We start from the raw sequence: 18,076 nt of genomic DNA, 5'->3' as shown, positions 1-18,076 counted from the left end.
TCCTCCCACTAGCATTTGGGAACCGCTATGGTTATCTAAATCAAATAAATCAAACTATACTAAAAATCCTGTATATGTTAATTTGGGGAGGAGCCCGTGACAAATCTGGTGTCCATGTGCCTGCAGTCGTACCCCGTGACGGCTGGTGGTAATCCAGGCTAAAAACAAAGAGCCACTCAGAGTGAGTGATAAGACCGGAGAGCGAAAAGCATATGTGCGCGCCTAGCGCGAAAAAAATGACGTGAAGGAGAAGACACGAAATTAAACATAGAGTGTAAAAGAAGAGGGTCAAGTCCTCTCGTTGTCCCGAAAACGTCACCAAGCCTTCCAGACCCGACGTGAGCCGCGCTGAGAAGCGACTACGGCTCACTCGGAGACCAGCCTGGACTCGAAAAGAGAAACACCCATCGCCCGTAGGGTGGCCAGGTTCCTGGGGTGGTAACTCTAAATTCTAAGAACTGTATCGGGCGAAACGAGCCAAGCCTGGTATATTTTTGTAGGTTCGAGACATTTTGATCAAAGCAAATAGCGGAATACGACAAATTGAAGCGATTGTTGTCGTCAATCGTGGAGTGGACATAGCCAACTCGTCAGGTTCAAGGTAAGAGCGTAGAAATCTTCAATCGATCTTTTTCAGCCCTGTGCCAAAAAGCTCCTCGAGAAATTTTTCCAAATTGCTTTTCCAAATTGCACGAAACGGAATGAACCTCCCCGAAACGGAATGAACCTCCCCGAGTGATAGGGTGAAATCCTGCGAATATAGAATCCCATTATTCGTCACAATCGACCCAATGCCATTTTGAGACAAAGCAAACCTCGATGTTGAAGCGACCCTTTCCACTATCAATCGTGATGACGTCATCATCCTCGTTATCCAAGCGGCCCGCATTCAGCCAGGCTACCTGAACATTGTGTCAGCTTAAAAACAACGGGACGTCATATTACACAGACATTGATTACACTGGTCAACAAAATGAAACTTTTTTAGGCAGAACATCTGAGAGCCGTTTCTGAGGTTTTCGAGGTTGCTGATTACGAATATCACATTAGTTTCGCCAGATTGGCTCTTTGTAAGAAGATCTTTATACCCTTAAAAAACTCAAAATTACTGTATTTACCCGTAAATATTTCACTTGATAGGAAGAAAATCGTATTTTTTTAAAATTTTATACTGCGCATAAATAGCTAATTGAATATGAAGAACTCTCGTGTCATTCTCAGTCATTCTAGCAATATTAACATGACATGATGCAAAATATTTGTTGGTCAAAAAAGCAGTTTGTCAAGCCTAAAAATTGTACTTTTGCGCAACGAAAATGCATATTCTCCTGTAGTCCTGTATCAATTGCTCATTCTACCAAGATTAAAGAGGAGTATGAAGCTGTCAAATTTGTCCTTGAAAGGCTTAACTACAATACTGATATGTGTCTCATTTCTTTTGACTGGTAAATGGATAATTTTCCTCTGAGTCAACAAAGTGGGTATACCTATAGTAATCCTATCAAACGAGAAGCTTGGTATCTGGTATATTCGAATACCGATGAGAGATTCCAATTTCACATTAGGAAGGAGTTCACTGCATTTTATTTCTTCTAAGATGTAGTAAATAAAACTTTTTAGATGATCACAAAGCACCCAACTACAAACAGTTGGTTCAAAAATTCGTATCTGCAATTTGAAAACTTGAGCACAAACATGAGCATAAAAGTTCACTTCCTGTTCAGTCATCTTGATATATTTCCTGATCATCTTGTTGATTAGCAAGCGGAAAGGTTCTACAAAGACATCAGAAAAACAAAAGGAAGATGTCAGGGCAGATGAGATGATCATTTGAACATATTATGTCAGACCATTGCCGGAACCTTTCGAGAAACTGCACTAAATAGCTTACAGGCGACAATCGTACAAAAACAATTGTGATTTAAAATGTATCTATAATATTATATTCCCACTGATTATTTCAAATTTACAATAGGTGTTTGATGTAAAACTGATTGAATTAATGCCACGTTATTTGAGTATCTAGTTGAATACTTATGTACATGACTGGAGTTATGTAAGTACATGATATCCGTGAAAGTACCTATGATGAATCTATTACCCCTAAATATAGTGCTGTTGCTGTATTTTGATTTAAAGAAGGCTAATGTGTGTAAAAATAACAAGTAGGCTATATTGAATTTTTGAACTTTATAGTACGACTGAGCCGATATTATATGTAGTCATTACCGCGAAATTGGGAGATTTTGATCAAAATAGTCTCATGGGTTATTTCCTCAACAAGAGCCAATTTGAAAATATCAAGGTCACATTCGATATCAGTGCCCTTCAGAACCCCTGAACCCGAACCCCTCTCACTTTTCCTGCCCAAAAATATGTGTCGACCAGTGTTATTGATCCAGGGGCGGGCAACATACGGCCCGCGAAGGGATTTTGTCCGGCCCGCGGACAGTTTTCCGTCTTATATGATAATGTGGCCCGCGGCTACAGTCTGCCGAGATTCCCCGCTACTTGCTTACTACGTCAAATCTTAGCGACTGTTATTATATACACGCATGTGCAGTGTGCACTTCGCAGCGTGCGAGAGTGGAGCTTACGCTAAAGTTCGTCGAAGCGGGAATACTTGCATTATCGGAATTTACGATGTACTCAACCCTAATATCGTTTGTGGTAATCATGTTGTTTGTCGACTACAATGGTAATTTACACCAGGCCGATATTTCTTATTTTTGATTCCGTAGTCGCCGACATGTGGCACGGCACACTTCTAGACTTTTGTAAGACACCGCTTATGTCAGGGGTCACCAACTCGAAATGGATCGCGATGCACTTTTCAAATGTCGTAGAAGCCTCGGTCCGCGTGAATTCAATATCGAGATAAAATAGGCCGCAAAGTTGAACAACGACCCATCTCGTCACCTAGTCAGCCCTAATGAATTGATATCTTGGTAAATTTGGGGTACCGGGATTATCGAACGCCTTGAAATCTTAATTAGTGATTGCACCGTGTGTTGATTGATCAGAGAGAAGCAGAAATGGAGCCTGTATGACAATGCTGTTCTCAAATCCATATTGTCTTCGTCATTATCGGCGAGAAATGGCTTTGAAGTGACATTGCTGTCGATAAAATACATTTATTAAATACGATTTACACCTTGTATATGTGGATAAATGGGAAAATAATGTATCGATTGAGCAATCCGGCCCGCCAAGTACTTAATTTTCCTATATCCGGCCCGCCTACTGGAGAAGTTGCCCGCCCCTGTATTGATCACATGTTTGACGGCGCTATCTGCGGTGAAATATTCGTATTGAATAAAATCACTCGCCTTCCAATGCAGATCTCCAGACAGCAATTCAATCCGATCATGGCCGAGAAATGAACGGAGTGCGATTGTTGAGAATTTGTTGAGACGCAAATCCACAAACTTCACCTGGAACGATTTTGTTGATCCGCTACGGAAGCTCTGACGTAATAAAGCAACTCACGTGAACTGGTTCCTTGAGACACCTTGCAATGACGCCCAATATCTCGTCGTCGCTATTGCAGCTGTTTAAACCCAACCTATGAAGACTTCGACTCCTTGCTACGAGCGTTCCAACGATGTGAGCTTCATCGCGACTCAACTGGATGTTAGCTGCATCGATGACGTCAAGCTGTTTCATGAGATTGTCGTCGTCTGATTCGTAGATCGCTGTGTAAAGCTCAATGCGAACGTGGCTGTCATATTCCTCATAAGAATACTTCTTGAGCTGCGAACGAATCCATCGAGCCAGGACTTTCCGCTTCATTGTCTGAGAAGACACTGTGACGAAAGTCGAAATATCGTGGTGATTGACGGTCTTGACGGCGCGCGTTACAATTACAAAATTCACGCAAATACAGTGTAGAAATGAGCAGACGAGTCTCTGCAACCATGGTGCAAGCAAAAGCAAGAGCAGCAACGTGCCGGTCCGCGTGGCATATTATAATTTTGTGCCTTAATTTCAAGGTGCAATATTTTGAAGGCTTGTCCATTGATGAAATAAATTAAACATCAAATTTTCAACTCATTCCGAACTTCGTGAACTTCGTGAACTTCGCTACACCGCGACTCAGCCGCAGTTTGCGGGATCATTTGTTTTCCATTCATTCATTTTGCGAATGACAGTAACTGCTCCACCCCAAGCCCACAATTTGAGCGGGGTCGAGCTTGGAAGGGGGCCCAAGATTATTTCGTGACTGTACAACAACATTTTCTAAAACTTGATCCCACTTTTTTCAATGTTTTTTTTTTCGCACTTGGCGCCGTTTAGTGTCACTAAATGCATTGATTATTGGGTGTCCTTCCCCCCAAATAATCATGAATTACAAAAATAGGAATTTCGGCGTCAACCATTACCGCGCCACGCCAATACATAATGAAGTTTAGGATAACACAGTATTCCAAAAAGTGTGCTAAAAACTCGTCAGCGAGATCACCGTGGCGGAAAAGGAATACCATATACCGAAGACTTCGATATAAATTATATATATGTCTAATATTGTCCATTGGCTCCGTAATGGTTGGCGCCGAATCTCGATGTCCTCGCAATCTGTATAGCTATTACGACAAATGCCAGACCCACAGAGAAATGTTATTTTCCAGTGAAAAAATACCAATTGGGAATCGTATGCATGCTTTAGTTTAGTACGCTTGGGTGATTTCAATATTCACTCACACTCAATCAACTCTACCGAAAAATCAGAGATAATTCGGAGAGAATAAAAGATTTACAGCCATATACATGCAATTACCAATATTATTGACGGATTCAGTCATGAATTATAGAACATTTTCGCGTTTCGCGCGATCATGTTACATGAACTTTCTGCCTACACTGACTAGCATGGATGTGTTCACAAGTTGGTGAAAACACCCAACCAACAATGGGGTTTTGGGGGCGATGCCCCCCCAGAAGTTAGGTTTATCACCCTGTGGGGCCAGATACCAGCCTTTGTGGACGGGTAAGATGACTATCGGCCATGATTTTGTGGATGACCAGGTATATATATATAGCTGTTGTCAGGTGTTTTCGTGCGACGCATTGTATTCGTAGTAGCCAGAGTAGTCTACGTCAGGTGGTAGTGGGCAAATGAACAAGGTAGCACGACAGGGTGCTTGGTTCGACTCCGAAACGCCTGTTCTCTCGATATTGTCGCAAAAAAGAATTTTATTCGAGTGCGTGGTCAGTTAAATCCATGGCCTTCGGCGCGGAAGACTGTAAACGACTGTCGGCTCTAGGGCTCTAACACGTTTATCTGCGGAGCAAGGCAATTTTACCTCGACTCATCAGACTGACGACGGTAAAATCACATGGATGCCATCATGAACATAATTAGTTACGATCAAAACCCTCAAACTGTGACTCTCTAGAACCATGTAGCCTACTTGCAAAAAAATTGTGGCATACTTCACGTTCTGAGTTGATTTCAACATTTGAAAGTCACCGGTTCGACAAATATTTTTTGGAATTTTACCGTTTCGCGAGGCGAAAAAGGTTGAGAACCACTGGTATAGACACTCGCCTGCGTATCGTTTTAGTGGGTAACTATACTTTGTTTATATTTGAAAGGTTTAAAAATGTTGAACGAGTTCAAATATTGAACCGTTGGGCTCATCATTGCTATCTCGCGGAAATGAGAGACCCAAAACCTTTGCATCATCGCGAATCCCTATAAGCACTGATAATAAGCGAAAATGTCATTGTAATATAGAAAAGTTATGCGGATTTTGCGATTTATGTATGACGAAGACCGCTCTATTGCATTCTATACGCTTTCAAACCAGTGTTGGGATGACTCGAGTCATGACTTGACTCGAGTCAGACTCGAGTCACCATTTTCGTATGACTTGACTTGACTCGAGTCACTTTGCTAAAATGACTTGACTTGACTTGACTCGGTGTATCAGAAATGTGGATTGACTCGTGACTCGGAGCAAAATTCACGAGTCAATTTCAAGTCATCAAGTAATCGGTGTCGATAAAAATCAATGCATCTTGCATATGTTCGGATTGTTCGCAAAGCGCAGGTAGAACCCGTGAGAGCAACCGATCATTCAGGGTGGGTTTCAAATAGTCGACTTAGGCCCGTCGTCGGGCTTAAGCTACACCCCTCAGGCTGAAGTCGGTTTCAAAACTGTGACTTGAGGGGATTTCCCCTCCAGCGTGCGCTTTGTTAAGACAGATATCCAAGCCAGCTAGGGGTAGGCTGAAGTCAACAGTGCTGATAACTGTTGTGCTGTTTGTTGAAGGATACTGGCCGTTCTTCTGATGTATAGCTTGGCAAATCAGATTAGATCATTTTATATTGATGTCAGGCAGTTTGGAACAATGTTTATATCACAAACGTGACAAGTTGGTATCATATACCGTTATAGTGGGATTTACAGTGGAATGCTGCAGGGGTCTTCGTATACTGAACGGATTTCAATTCAAATGGATAGCCAGAGCCCTGAGGCACACAGGACACATCAGCACTTCTTCCATAACCGCACCATATAGTATCAAGCAATGTTCCCCATGACCACCATAACCCGCGATCGCTGGCTCCAATCGATTCAGTTACTAATATGATATGACTATGGTTACGAGACACTGGAAGTGATATTTGGGGTAAGGCGTAAAGGTGTGCCTAGCGTTGGACTTGCGAATCCCGCCCATTTTGGCAAAGAAAGGTCAGCGATAAGAATCCGCTACGGGTAATGATGCTGATCAGTGGTCATGGGGAACATCAGTTAATATAGTGCATGTATCGAAGAAGCCCCAAGATGAGATTTTAGGTTGCGGCAGATCAACAGATCCTTTATTGATAGCCTACATGCTACGTCAACTCATCATTATAGTTTTCTCGACTGGTTACGTCTTTTAACTTAGGCACGTTGACGTTTTGACAGTTTGGCTTTGCTGTGGTTATAGCCAAAAAGTGAACACACGACGCATCACCAGAAAATGGAAAATATGTATCATGCTCATTTTGTTGAGCCTAATCAATGTTGCACGACTTGCACGCAACTGTGATTGATTGCAGGGTTCCCCTCAATATCCATTTTCGCTCCACCCCTATGAGCATTGTCATAAATATGTTTAACTGCTACTTTCTAGAATAGTGCCGACTACATGGAACTTTGATCAATATGTGTCTATTCAACCAGCATTGTATTGATATTCCGTTCACTGCACGTGCACCGAATTTCAGCATACTGGATAAAGATCCAGAAGTTTCGGAAAGAAAAATGACATGACTTTGCATGAAGTTGTTAGTGAATTGCTATAGATGTGAAGCAATGTTCCCTCTAATTTTTGACGAGTCTGTGGGTACACTCAAGAACTCACTACGCAGACCCTCGGAAAACAGTGCGTAACGACTAAAAAAGGGTCATGACTTCAGATTTTCTGTGTGCATAAACCGTGTCAGCACTGCGCATTTGCGCATGTATGCCGCTTAAAGGGGCCATTGATGAGAAGTGATATATGCCAATAATATTCAAAGTGCAGTACATGCTAATGCTTCAGTAATCCAAATGTTTTGAGATATATGTCAATTCAACATTGATTTTCACAGATTTGCTACCCAGTCATAGTATCGACATAGTAGCATAATCAGTCCATGTCAAAATTATTATATAGCTGTGCAATGTGCCACCAGAGTGAGCTGCAGGCTGTGAAACAAATGATAGCACCATTCATTTGGAACACAGAGAAAATCAAACGAGCAGTGATGTGCCAAGCCATCAAATAGGTATTTATCTATCTATCCGTATATGTGAGTGTGAATGCGCATACCAATATCCAGTTCCTTTTGTATTAAGGTTTTTCTGAAAGCACTTTGCTCGAGCTTTATCCAGTTCCTCGCACCACGATACCAACACTGGGCTGTAAGTATGTCATTTCCATTCATATTTATACCATGCTTGATAAGTTGTTTTGTGATAGATGCTGACCCATCTGATGTGCCAACTTATGGAGTAGCAGTTGGGAGCTGCATCTGCTAGTTGTTTGGGCAACATTTCCAACCAAATCAAGGTAAGTTTGCATTCATTACTAGGCCATCAATTGTCTGTTTGTTATCTCATTATTATTGCTATTAATTATTATCTCATTATTATTGCTATTAACATTCGTATAGTTTGCTGATGCTATGTATTACAATAGACTATTGAGTTTTGTATGGATAGCAACAGTATAAAATTTAAAAAAATTCGTTCAAAATTTATCAGTTATATCTCTACCAACAGGTCACCGAAGTCCAGGCCCGAAGTCAACTATGAAGCAGCGAAGATTTGAAAATCAGTGATAAAGCAGAAGAGAATGAAACAAGTTGAGCATGGTCTCAACGTTAATAATTATAGAAGATGCTGAACAACATTAATTTGACGCTAGCCGAATCTAGAGTCAAAACATGTCTTTTGTACATTTGATTCAATTTTGTTCAGCCGTTCATGTTCGCCTGCTCCAGTTTTCCAAGCCCCTTGCAATAACTTCGCTATCTTGTGTCCAAATTTATGAACTTGAACTTACTTGAAGCCATAATGCACATTTTACCTCATTTTAACGTGTCACAAGAAATAAAGCACGAGTATGTTTTGGACAAATGTATTGCAAAAATCTCTAGATCATGCGTTGTCATGCAGATTTCTCTGTAGGAGTCGATACTGTGGGAGTGCGGTCAACGCTTCCAGTTGCAGTATGTCATCAAATTCAGCTCCATCTGCCTTGTCAGCATTGCTATGATTGTAAAGGCAGAAGCAGGCTATTGTCATATCGATATTCTGAGGTTCTTCCTTGAATATAGCCAATGCGCGAGTGAATATAGCCAATGCGCGAGATATTTTCTTCAACACAAAGCACTGCGCTCTGCCAGAGGGTAGCACTACGCTCTGCCAGAGGGTAACGATATGCATGAAAACAATAGTGACTTTTTTCGGTCAAAGTTCTTGGGCATAATTGTGGCGTGAGTAATAAGTCCTCAGTGGATATTAGGCATCTCCAAGAGCATAATCTTCATCAATTAATATGCCAAAATGCTGGGCAGTTGTGTCTTCAAAAATCGGTATCACAGCCGCACTATTTCTTCGAATACTTTGCGATAACGTGCTGATCATTTGCCAGATACTTCCTCGGGGTTCCGTTCTGATCATCCGTCCGTAAATTTCAACAACTCAAGCAATTCCGTATTCCTTCACAGCATCGCTACCATACTATACGACATCAGCAAGCAACTCAAAACAATAACAACTGGCCTCGGTTCCGTGTTGAACTCGCTACAGCGACGAAGTAGACAGTAATTACTCGCAACTAACGGACTTGGCCGAGCGCGGCGCCAAATTGACATTTGAAACCGAATTAAGACCGCCGACGTCTGGCGTCTTGAGCAAGTCAATCACTGGCCTTAAGCCAGGTCTAAATTAAGACAACTTTTTGAAACCCACCCTCAATGATCGTGCGTTTTACTGAGCCTCCATTGTTCTCTCACAATTAAAGGGGCACTGCACTCAAAAAATGATGTGGTCTCAAATTGAAGGGGAAAACGAAAGAAAATTTTTGGCTGCAGCCGTTTTCTTCAGAACGCCACCGTAATGGAGCAGCAATTTATTGAAATTTCCAGAAACACATCCGGCTGCAGCTGCCGCGGCTCCGGGTCATTTCTTAACCCGTTACATGGCACGATGACTTCATCGGCGCACTTGCTCGGCGCGATTAGGCAGTCACGCAGAGGACGAACTTTAGCTGGTTGTCAGCCGATGTTATGGAGGAATCATGTGTTGCACACCAAGGCGACGCTCAACGTACGGTGTTAAGTCAGGAGGATTTGTGTCTGGAGCTTGTCATGACTCCATAGTATTTGCCAGTTGACTGATACTGAGATGCCATTGCAGTTGTAGCCTACATTGACGCAAAGCTATATTGATACAGCTGTCATTTTCAAGATGTATTTATGACTGCACAGTGCATAATCTTTGGAGTGGTGGTCTTGCGGAAGAGACAGACACACGATATTTTGCATCATTTACTCATGGCATATCAACTATCTTGATACGGTCCAGTTTACTTGTTCAAGACACAGATGTATAGATAGTCAACCCCAAAATATCATTATTTCATTCTCATCAAAGTTCCAATATTGTTGTGGAAATTTTTATCGTAACATTGTTGTTCTCAGTTTCACAAACCAATCTTCTGTCTCCATCAGTTCATTCATGCAATTCCTTTGACACGTAGATAACGTAAAATTTGTTAAAATTATTAATGGTATGGAAGAAGATCTTGTTGATGAATTAACTTCTGATGAAGATACAGATGTAGAAGATTTTGATGACATCACAATATTTGGTGAGAGCCTGCCGTATCAATTCGAGCCACAATATTCAGAGGAGGAATTCGCCGGTCTTTTTGCAACTCTAGAAGCACAAACTCAAGTATTGCACCTGTGGTTCTTGATTGCAATTTATCCATCTCATTGTATTGGTCAAAGAAATCGTCAGAAAACCAGAGTCAAATGTGAACAGAAAAAACTGGAACAATAACAATCAACCACATGGTCCTGACAGAAGGCTTTCTAACGCTGCGGCTCTGCTATATAAGTCGAAATCAGTACAGCAATCGGGAACTGTTTGCATTCTTATATTCCACCAATGGCTTACTCGGTATTTAATAAAAATTGTATTTAATAATAATAAAAAAACATCCTAGGACTATATAGCCAGGGTAGGGTATTACAACGGGGCAGTCAGGCAGTGGAAAAATGAAATTGAGCTAGTAAGCTACGCAGCTCTGCACATGCCATACAACTCGAAGATGTACGATAGAGATGTATTATTGTCTTATTATTGTATGATTATCTCAGTCAAGTTCTAGAAACAATGTTCTTAAAGTCAAACTTGATTTTTTATCAAAGATTTCAATGTTTTGAAACTGGGAGATCCACATTGCAACCATCTGGTTCTTAGGCACTGATCCCCAGTCAAAGTGCCATGGCTCAACTGTTCAGTGATGTGATGCAGAAGAGATATCCATCTTCTTTTTAGCACCAGCAATTGCATATTGGTATATAAAAAGTTCCTAATATGTGATGTCAGACATAGTTGATATGTAGACTTACACTGCCATCCTGACCACAATGCTGACAGCACCACCAAAAGTGTTTAGTGATGCTTCTTGTCCATAGTAGCAAGTCTTCCATACCTTTCTTCTCACCCAGAGACACCAACTTTTTTTTCAGTCTTGAGAAATGGTTAGTCAGGCAAAAGAAGATTCAAATAATATCAGTATTCAGTTACCTTTGCAGACATGCCACACAGCAAACTGGTGATTGATTGATGGATATGGCACTGTCGTCTTAGTGCAATTTCAGAAGGAATTTTATGAAGAGTATGCGATGCGTCATTCCTTTTGACTTCACACGATGTAACGGCACAACTTGTCGATGTCATTGCAGCTTTTAATAATGTCAATGTATATACTATTACGAAGACTCTGGGTAGAGCAAGACAATACCGTAGACCAGTGCTTTTCAACCTTTTTGAGTTTCATTCGCACATTTTTTGACAATTTAATTCGCACCAGCCAGCTGGAATTTATTACACAAAAAGAAAATGAAAACCTTATCACTTTTGTATTTGTAGGGCTTCCTGTAGCTAGAGCGTCATTATTTCACATTCAGCGTATCGTATTGTTGATAATCAAATATCACTTTTGTATTTGTAGGGCTTCCTGTAGGTACAGAGCGTCATTATTTCACATTCAGCGTATCGTATTGTTGATTAATCAAATACTAAAATCACTGCAGTAGAAAAATCAGATATTGCACTTCCGCTGTTCTCAAGGTATTCGTTGCTTTTTCTGGGGGTATCGTGCAGTGATTTCTTTCGAAGTTCAAAGGGCGAACCAATGAAAAATATCACTTTTCCACTAAATCGACGTGTTATGTCATCGCTATATGAATGTATGCCGAAATTCCAATACTTTGCATTCAAATCAACACTGGCATCGCCCACTATTACCTACAAGGTAGGGTTATCATGGTTGCCGGTGAACTCGGCCCTCGGTGAATTCGGCCTCACAAACTCTTCCCTCAGGTTTATTAATATTTTCACCAATCACTTGATAATAATATTATTAGTGTAATGATTCGCTGTAATACAAAATTTCCCGAGGGCCGAGTTCACTGAAGGCCGAGTTCGTGAGACCGAATTCAACGAGGGCCTAGTTTAATGGTAATCGTTATCATATTTTGGATTCGGGACAGGAGGACACTTATTCAAAATTTTCAGAAATAGAATAGTGGATCATGTAGAATCCTGGAAAATGGTAAATCACCGTTGTCGGTCGACTGAAAAAAAGCCAACTTTCTAGCTCAACTCCGGAAATACAGTTTTTCTTTCACACTTAACATTGGTTGACTATCTGTTTGAAATTCTTTTCATTCGCACAAGTACGAACCGTCACACAGGTTGAAAAGCACTTTATGCTGTAGTCGATTTTCGGGATAACAGTAATTTCTTATCCACAACACGAATACCACCAGTCAGGGTTCCCCATGAACATGACAAAATTCATGACATTCTAAATTGGTGTAGGGTTCGGGTACTGTAGGAAAATTCATCATCCTTAACCGAAATCCAACGGTACGCAAACCTAACCTGAACCCACAACTCCGCAGCTGACCCTAAAACATATTCATTATATTGTAATCTTACTAATCCCCAAGCCATAATTTTACGATACCCTCATCTTATGATTCTCCAACCTGAATGCGAAACCAATTATGACCGCTCTGAATTTTGAAATGTTCAGAGGGCACACTGATTGGTGATGGTAATGTTTTGGGACATGACCTATTCCTGTCCTCAAGAAATAGAATACACTAGCCCCGATTAAGAGAAAAATCTCCTGACTGAACATCGTCCGTGGAACGCCGTATCTACACCACCTTGGCGTGTAAGACATATTCGCTTCATAACATCGGCTGACAACTATCTGAAGTTCGTCCTCTGCGTGATTGCCTAATCGCGCCGAGCAAGTGCGCCGATGAAGTCATCGTGCCATGTAACGGGTTAAGAAATGACCCGGAGTCGCGGCAGCTGCAGCCGGATGTGTTTCTGGAAATTTCAATAAATTGCTGCTCCATTACGGTGGCGTTCTGAAGAAAACGGCTGCAGCCAAAAATTTTCTTTCGTTTTCCCCTTCAATTTGAGACCACATCATTTTTTGAGTGCAGTGACCTCAAGCGAAGTGACCGAAGCTTACAGCTTATTTTGTCGTAAACTAATAGTAAAGTAATTTAATAACAAAATATCGATTTCTGTTCTCTGTTCTTACCTTGACCAAACCTCTTGTTTTATTGCAATTTAAATAGAATATAGTTTATATACTCCTCAGCCAGTGGCGCAAAATCGAATTGTATCATATCAATATGTATAAATGGGTAATGTATTGCATCTTATCAATTCGTTTCTCTATTCTCTATTTTGGCTGGAATTTCTACGTATATGTGGGCGATACTGCGCCTTATTGCTTTATTATTTAACTCTGTATTCGTTCATCGGTTCAGAATCAATGACCACTCAATCTGTAATTCAGAGAGCTAGAAAGATGCAATGACGTAACCATGCTTCATACTTCGAAAACGCAACTTGACTTGAATTGTGACTTGACTCGTGACTTGACTTGACTTGACTCGACTTGACTCGAGTCACCTCCAAAAATAGAGTGACTTGACTTGACTCGAGTCACCTTCGAAAATCGATTGACTTGACTTGACTCGAGTCAAAATGTGCAATGACTCGAAATGACTCGTGACTCGAAGGTAGTGACTTGATCCCAACACTGTTTCAAACTATATTGATCATTATCAGTAATTGATAATTACAATGTATTGGTGAATGCATTCGTAGCATGGATATGATCATTCTGCGAATTCTCAAATGAATATATCGGGTTAATTACATCAAACTAGAAATATGTTTCATAAATATCTGTACTATGACTTTCAAAGTCTTCAAAGGGGCAGGAATACGCCAATATTTATAGGAAAGGACATAAAAAATGTATACTCGTCACCTTCACGAAGATGATCCGACGAGTTATCGTAAATGATGCCGCACACGAATCTACGAACGACTGACCATCGCACTTTGTGAAGATGTATGTAGATGAATCTTGTGAACTTTCTAAGCGACATTTCAACTACAAAACCTGCCGCAAGGAATTCCTGAAGACTTTGATGACAGAAAAAGAATATGAAATCGCCTTCCAATAAATTGCGGCTGAGTATTTTGTTTCCGGGAACCTTCATCATCAGATCATGAACTTCGTCTTTTGAAATTCCAAACATCTTCAAATCCTTTTCATAAAACACGACTCTCCCTTCTTTCATGCCGCGATATGCCATCGCTTTCAATTTCTTGATAATTTCAACGATATCCTCAGCGTTTCTAATATTAGTCACGTCACTAAGAGTGTAAATGATTCTTTTGTAGAGTTCAGTGACTGTCTTGGGAGGGGTTTTGGTCGGATCTTTGGCCATTATCACTGCAGTCAAGACCAGAAAAACAGGAATGGAAACCAAATTGATCAGCCTTGGTGACATTTGATGAATCCTTTCCCATGCTTTATTTCCATCATCACCTACCATAAACACAAAAAGCTTATGTGCGTCATCTACCGACAGACCAGAAAGTGTGATGATATCGGCAGGTCGGGCTTCCGCAGGTAAATCTGAGACTTGAAATTCTCTCGAAGAGATGACAATCTTCGTATCAGCGAGTAGATTACGGGAAAGAATATTGTACATGATCGTTGATGCGTCGGCTGGAGTAAAAGGATCAATTTTCTTGTCACCCTTGTTATTGATTCTCCACACGGCCTGATCCAAACCATCGAAATAGATAACTGCCTCAGATTGATTTTCTAACAACCACTGGTATGCCTGACCTTCAGCGATTTCATTCGGATAGAGGTCGCCGAAAAGAAATTTGGATGGTTTGATCAATCCCCTATCGTATATGTCTTTTATTTCAATGTAATGTATCATTTTGTATTGGAGCAAAGAGGGGCCTGAAATGGCTTCTGTATTTGCAAGTGAATGGCCTAAAGTTTTTTTAGCGATTCTACGCATGAGAGTGGTTTTACCCGATCCCGCAGACGCGACTATGGCGGTGATAGAACTTTGCTTTGCGATATCTTGTAGCAAAACTTCATCCAGCGTAATGAATTTTTCGTCGTCACCTATTTGCCGGAGGAATCCGAACTCCTTTCTAAATTGATTTTTCACGACTTCTTTCTTTTGTGACCAAAACCAGTTTCTTGTCACTGCGACTTCCATTTCATACACCTTTTCATAATCACCTTTGAAATATTTTGACCTGCTGACCCGCCTCATCTGGGGATTAACTTGGAAATTTGGTTTGTTGAGATCCTCGTCGGCGAAGTCTTCAAGAATTTTATCCACTGTCTTTCGTGTTGCATTGTCGTTTATGCATTTGATCAGGGCTAAACACGTCCCTGGAAGATAATATTGTTCTTGTTTCATAATATTCTACCAATGAAAACGATGGCATCATTATGTGAAAACCTCTATATACGGTACAGAAGAGTCATGCAATAAAATAATGTTAGGAGAAATTTCACTGACATCAATCTCACTCAATCAGCGACGAATGTCATATTCAATCATATTTCTTTGAACAGCTTGGAGTAGGCCTACAACTAGTTGTCTGCAGATACTATTGTATTTCAGATATGCCCCTAAAGACGGAGCAAATACTTTGGATGTGTGAAGCCTGGTTCGCTAGATATTATATGAACTCAGACTGAGGCAACGCTCTGAAACGTCTTAGAATCAGTTTGGTGGATCGTATCTATCACTATCTCTCTTTCACTTTCATATACGAGTATATTTTTCTTCGGGATTTCTGCTGATTGCCACAATAAATGTGCTTGTGAAATGAATCATTTGAGGAAGATTGTTGGGAATGCGGTTAGTGTTCAGTACCTTCACTTATCGATTAAATGCATTCAGTAAAAAGAGTAATTGAGGACTAATGTGTGCATCCTTCACATGCAAGCGTATGTCAAATATGTACATTTTACACTTCCTCTATTCACTGATGGGCATAGGAATGGGAGATATTCTCATCCATGGTCACATCAGTATAGGTGCACAAGTCCAATCTAACCTTAATTTCGTGCAATATGATTTCGTAACAGTGTTGGGATCAAGTCACTACCTTCGGGTCACGAGTCATCTCGAGTCATTGCACATTTTGACTCGAGTCAAGTCAAGTCAATCGATTTTCAATAGTGACTCGAGTCTAATAAAGTCACTTGTTTTTGGAGGTGAGTCAGGGCCGAAGTGAGTCAAGTCAAGTCAATTCACGAGTCAAGTCACGATTCAAGTCAATTTAAGTATGAGTGATGAATGATGATGCAAAGTCATGACTGGTTGCTCTCACAAGTGACACCGACGCATCGCGAACAACCCAAACATACATAAGATGGGGTGATTTAATCGTCACCGTTTACTTCATGACTTGTTATTGACTCGTAAATTTTTCTCCGAGTCGCGAGTATATCCACATTTCTGATGCGCCGAGACAAGTCAAGTCTAGTAATTTCGGCAAAGTGACTCGAGTCAAGTCAAGTCACACGAAAAAGTTGACTCGAGTCATCCCAACACTGCAACCCTACCTCATGGAACCTTAGCGATGACGGTAACGTGATCTCATAACGAACAGGATTAGGGTTGGATTCGGGTAACACGGTTGAATTATGTTTTTTTTTTATCACAACGTTCCCTGCGGAAATGCCCTGTTGTCACGTACTGCCGTGACTTATTCAACCTTTTCATATGTATTTGTCCTGAATTGACTATTCTTAACGATTAACTTTACACGTGGTGCACCAGAGCTTTCACGGTGATATGCGCCACTTCATTTTTTTACCATCTATAATAATAATAATGCTCAGTTTCTTACTGTGAATAAAGAATATAATAATAATAATAATGCCGAAATGCCCCACTAAAGTGTCCCCTATTAAACAGTCGCTCCTCATTGTGCGGCATGCTCAAGTATCGGGCAACCTGTACTTGAATGTATAGCAATATGTGCATCCTCCAACCTCCATCCACACTACGCTGGTGTGTTTCGTTCCGCATAATTTATCAACATAATGATACTCCACAACACTAATAATATTTCTTGACTATTATTTTTACATATTTTGCTCTTCATTGAAAAAGTGTCATCAAGCAGACCATTATCCCCAATTGGGACACCATATTCAATGAGAGAGCACTCACCTTGGCTACTGGGAGTTGCTTCTCCTTCAGCACGGGTAATGTTAACGACGACCTTGTTTGCATTGATCTGATCTCCGGCCACGACGTTAACAGTGCTATTTGCAAACTCAAGATTGACATTTTCCCCTTCAGCCAAGATTGCGGATCCTAATAGACACACGATTATCGTAATGTGAGTAGGGATCCCTACATAGCCATACCATAAAATAATATGGATTCCCATTATTTTCCTCGAATCCTTTCGGCATCTTATTTACACAACGAGTGGAATGCGCTGCATTTGAAAAACTCTACATACGTTTAATATGGATTATATCAATATCAACTTTAAGTTATCTGAGATCAAATATAATACATAGGCATTACATACCGCTTGCTCCGGGTGATAATGATGTAGGGATGGCATCAGCCACACCAGAATTTTGATCTTGACCCTCTTCTGCCATTGTATTGATAACGTGGTACTAATTCGCTAGCGTATATAACAATACTGAAAATACATATGTCAATTTCATTCTATGACAAATCTGTTCTGTGCAACAGGCCGAGACTAGGCTATCAACCTTGAGCACTGACCTATATGGTATATCTGATTATATTCGAGATATATTCAAGTTATATCCACAACTTAGTAATACCCCATATTCAGTGCTTTTCAACCTTCTTTGAGCACCATTCGCACCAGCAAGCCGGAATTAATTTCACAAAAAGAAAGTAAAAAACATAACTTTTGTATTCGAAGGGCTTCTTGGA

At 40.7% G+C, this 18,076-nt stretch overlaps 1 protein-coding gene and 1 long non-coding RNA gene across 3 annotated transcripts; one reads left to right on the top strand and one right to left on the bottom strand.

Moving 5' to 3' along the window:
• Positions 1-14: 14 nt before the first annotated feature.
• Positions 15-17,929, bottom strand: LOC145446459 (uncharacterized). 2 transcript variants are annotated; one of them, XM_080324754.1, is made up of 7 exons: positions 17,694-17,929; positions 17,324-17,470; positions 14,083-15,525; positions 3,490-3,806; positions 3,326-3,434; positions 816-898; positions 15-751 (listed from the first exon to the last, which is right to left on the bottom strand). In XM_080324754.1, the coding sequence occupies exons 1-7, from the start codon at positions 17,767-17,769 to the stop codon at positions 620-622; spliced, it is 2,307 nt and encodes a 768-aa protein (XP_080180880.1). In that variant the 5' UTR covers positions 17,770-17,929; the 3' UTR covers positions 15-619. The 2 variants fall into 2 exon arrangements, with proteins under 2 accessions (XP_080180880.1, XP_080180881.1); XM_080324755.1 differs by having other exon boundaries at positions 14,083-15,513.
• LOC145446460 (uncharacterized) lies at positions 7,352-8,483 on the top strand. Its single transcript, XR_013917291.1, has 4 exons — positions 7,352-7,762; positions 7,833-7,898; positions 7,957-8,046; positions 8,259-8,483. It is a non-coding gene; the product is annotated as an uncharacterized LOC145446460 (long non-coding RNA).
• Positions 17,930-18,076: the final 147 nt, after the last annotated feature.

Source organism: Botryllus schlosseri, chromosome 9, assembly GCF_051294905.1.
Source record: "Botryllus schlosseri isolate E-star chromosome 9, Bs_hap1, whole genome shotgun sequence".
Lineage (NCBI taxonomy): Eukaryota > Metazoa > Chordata > Ascidiacea > Stolidobranchia > Styelidae > Botryllus > Botryllus schlosseri.
Note: the sequence above shows the minus strand (reverse complement) of the source record. Positions and strands in the feature narration are given on the sequence as shown.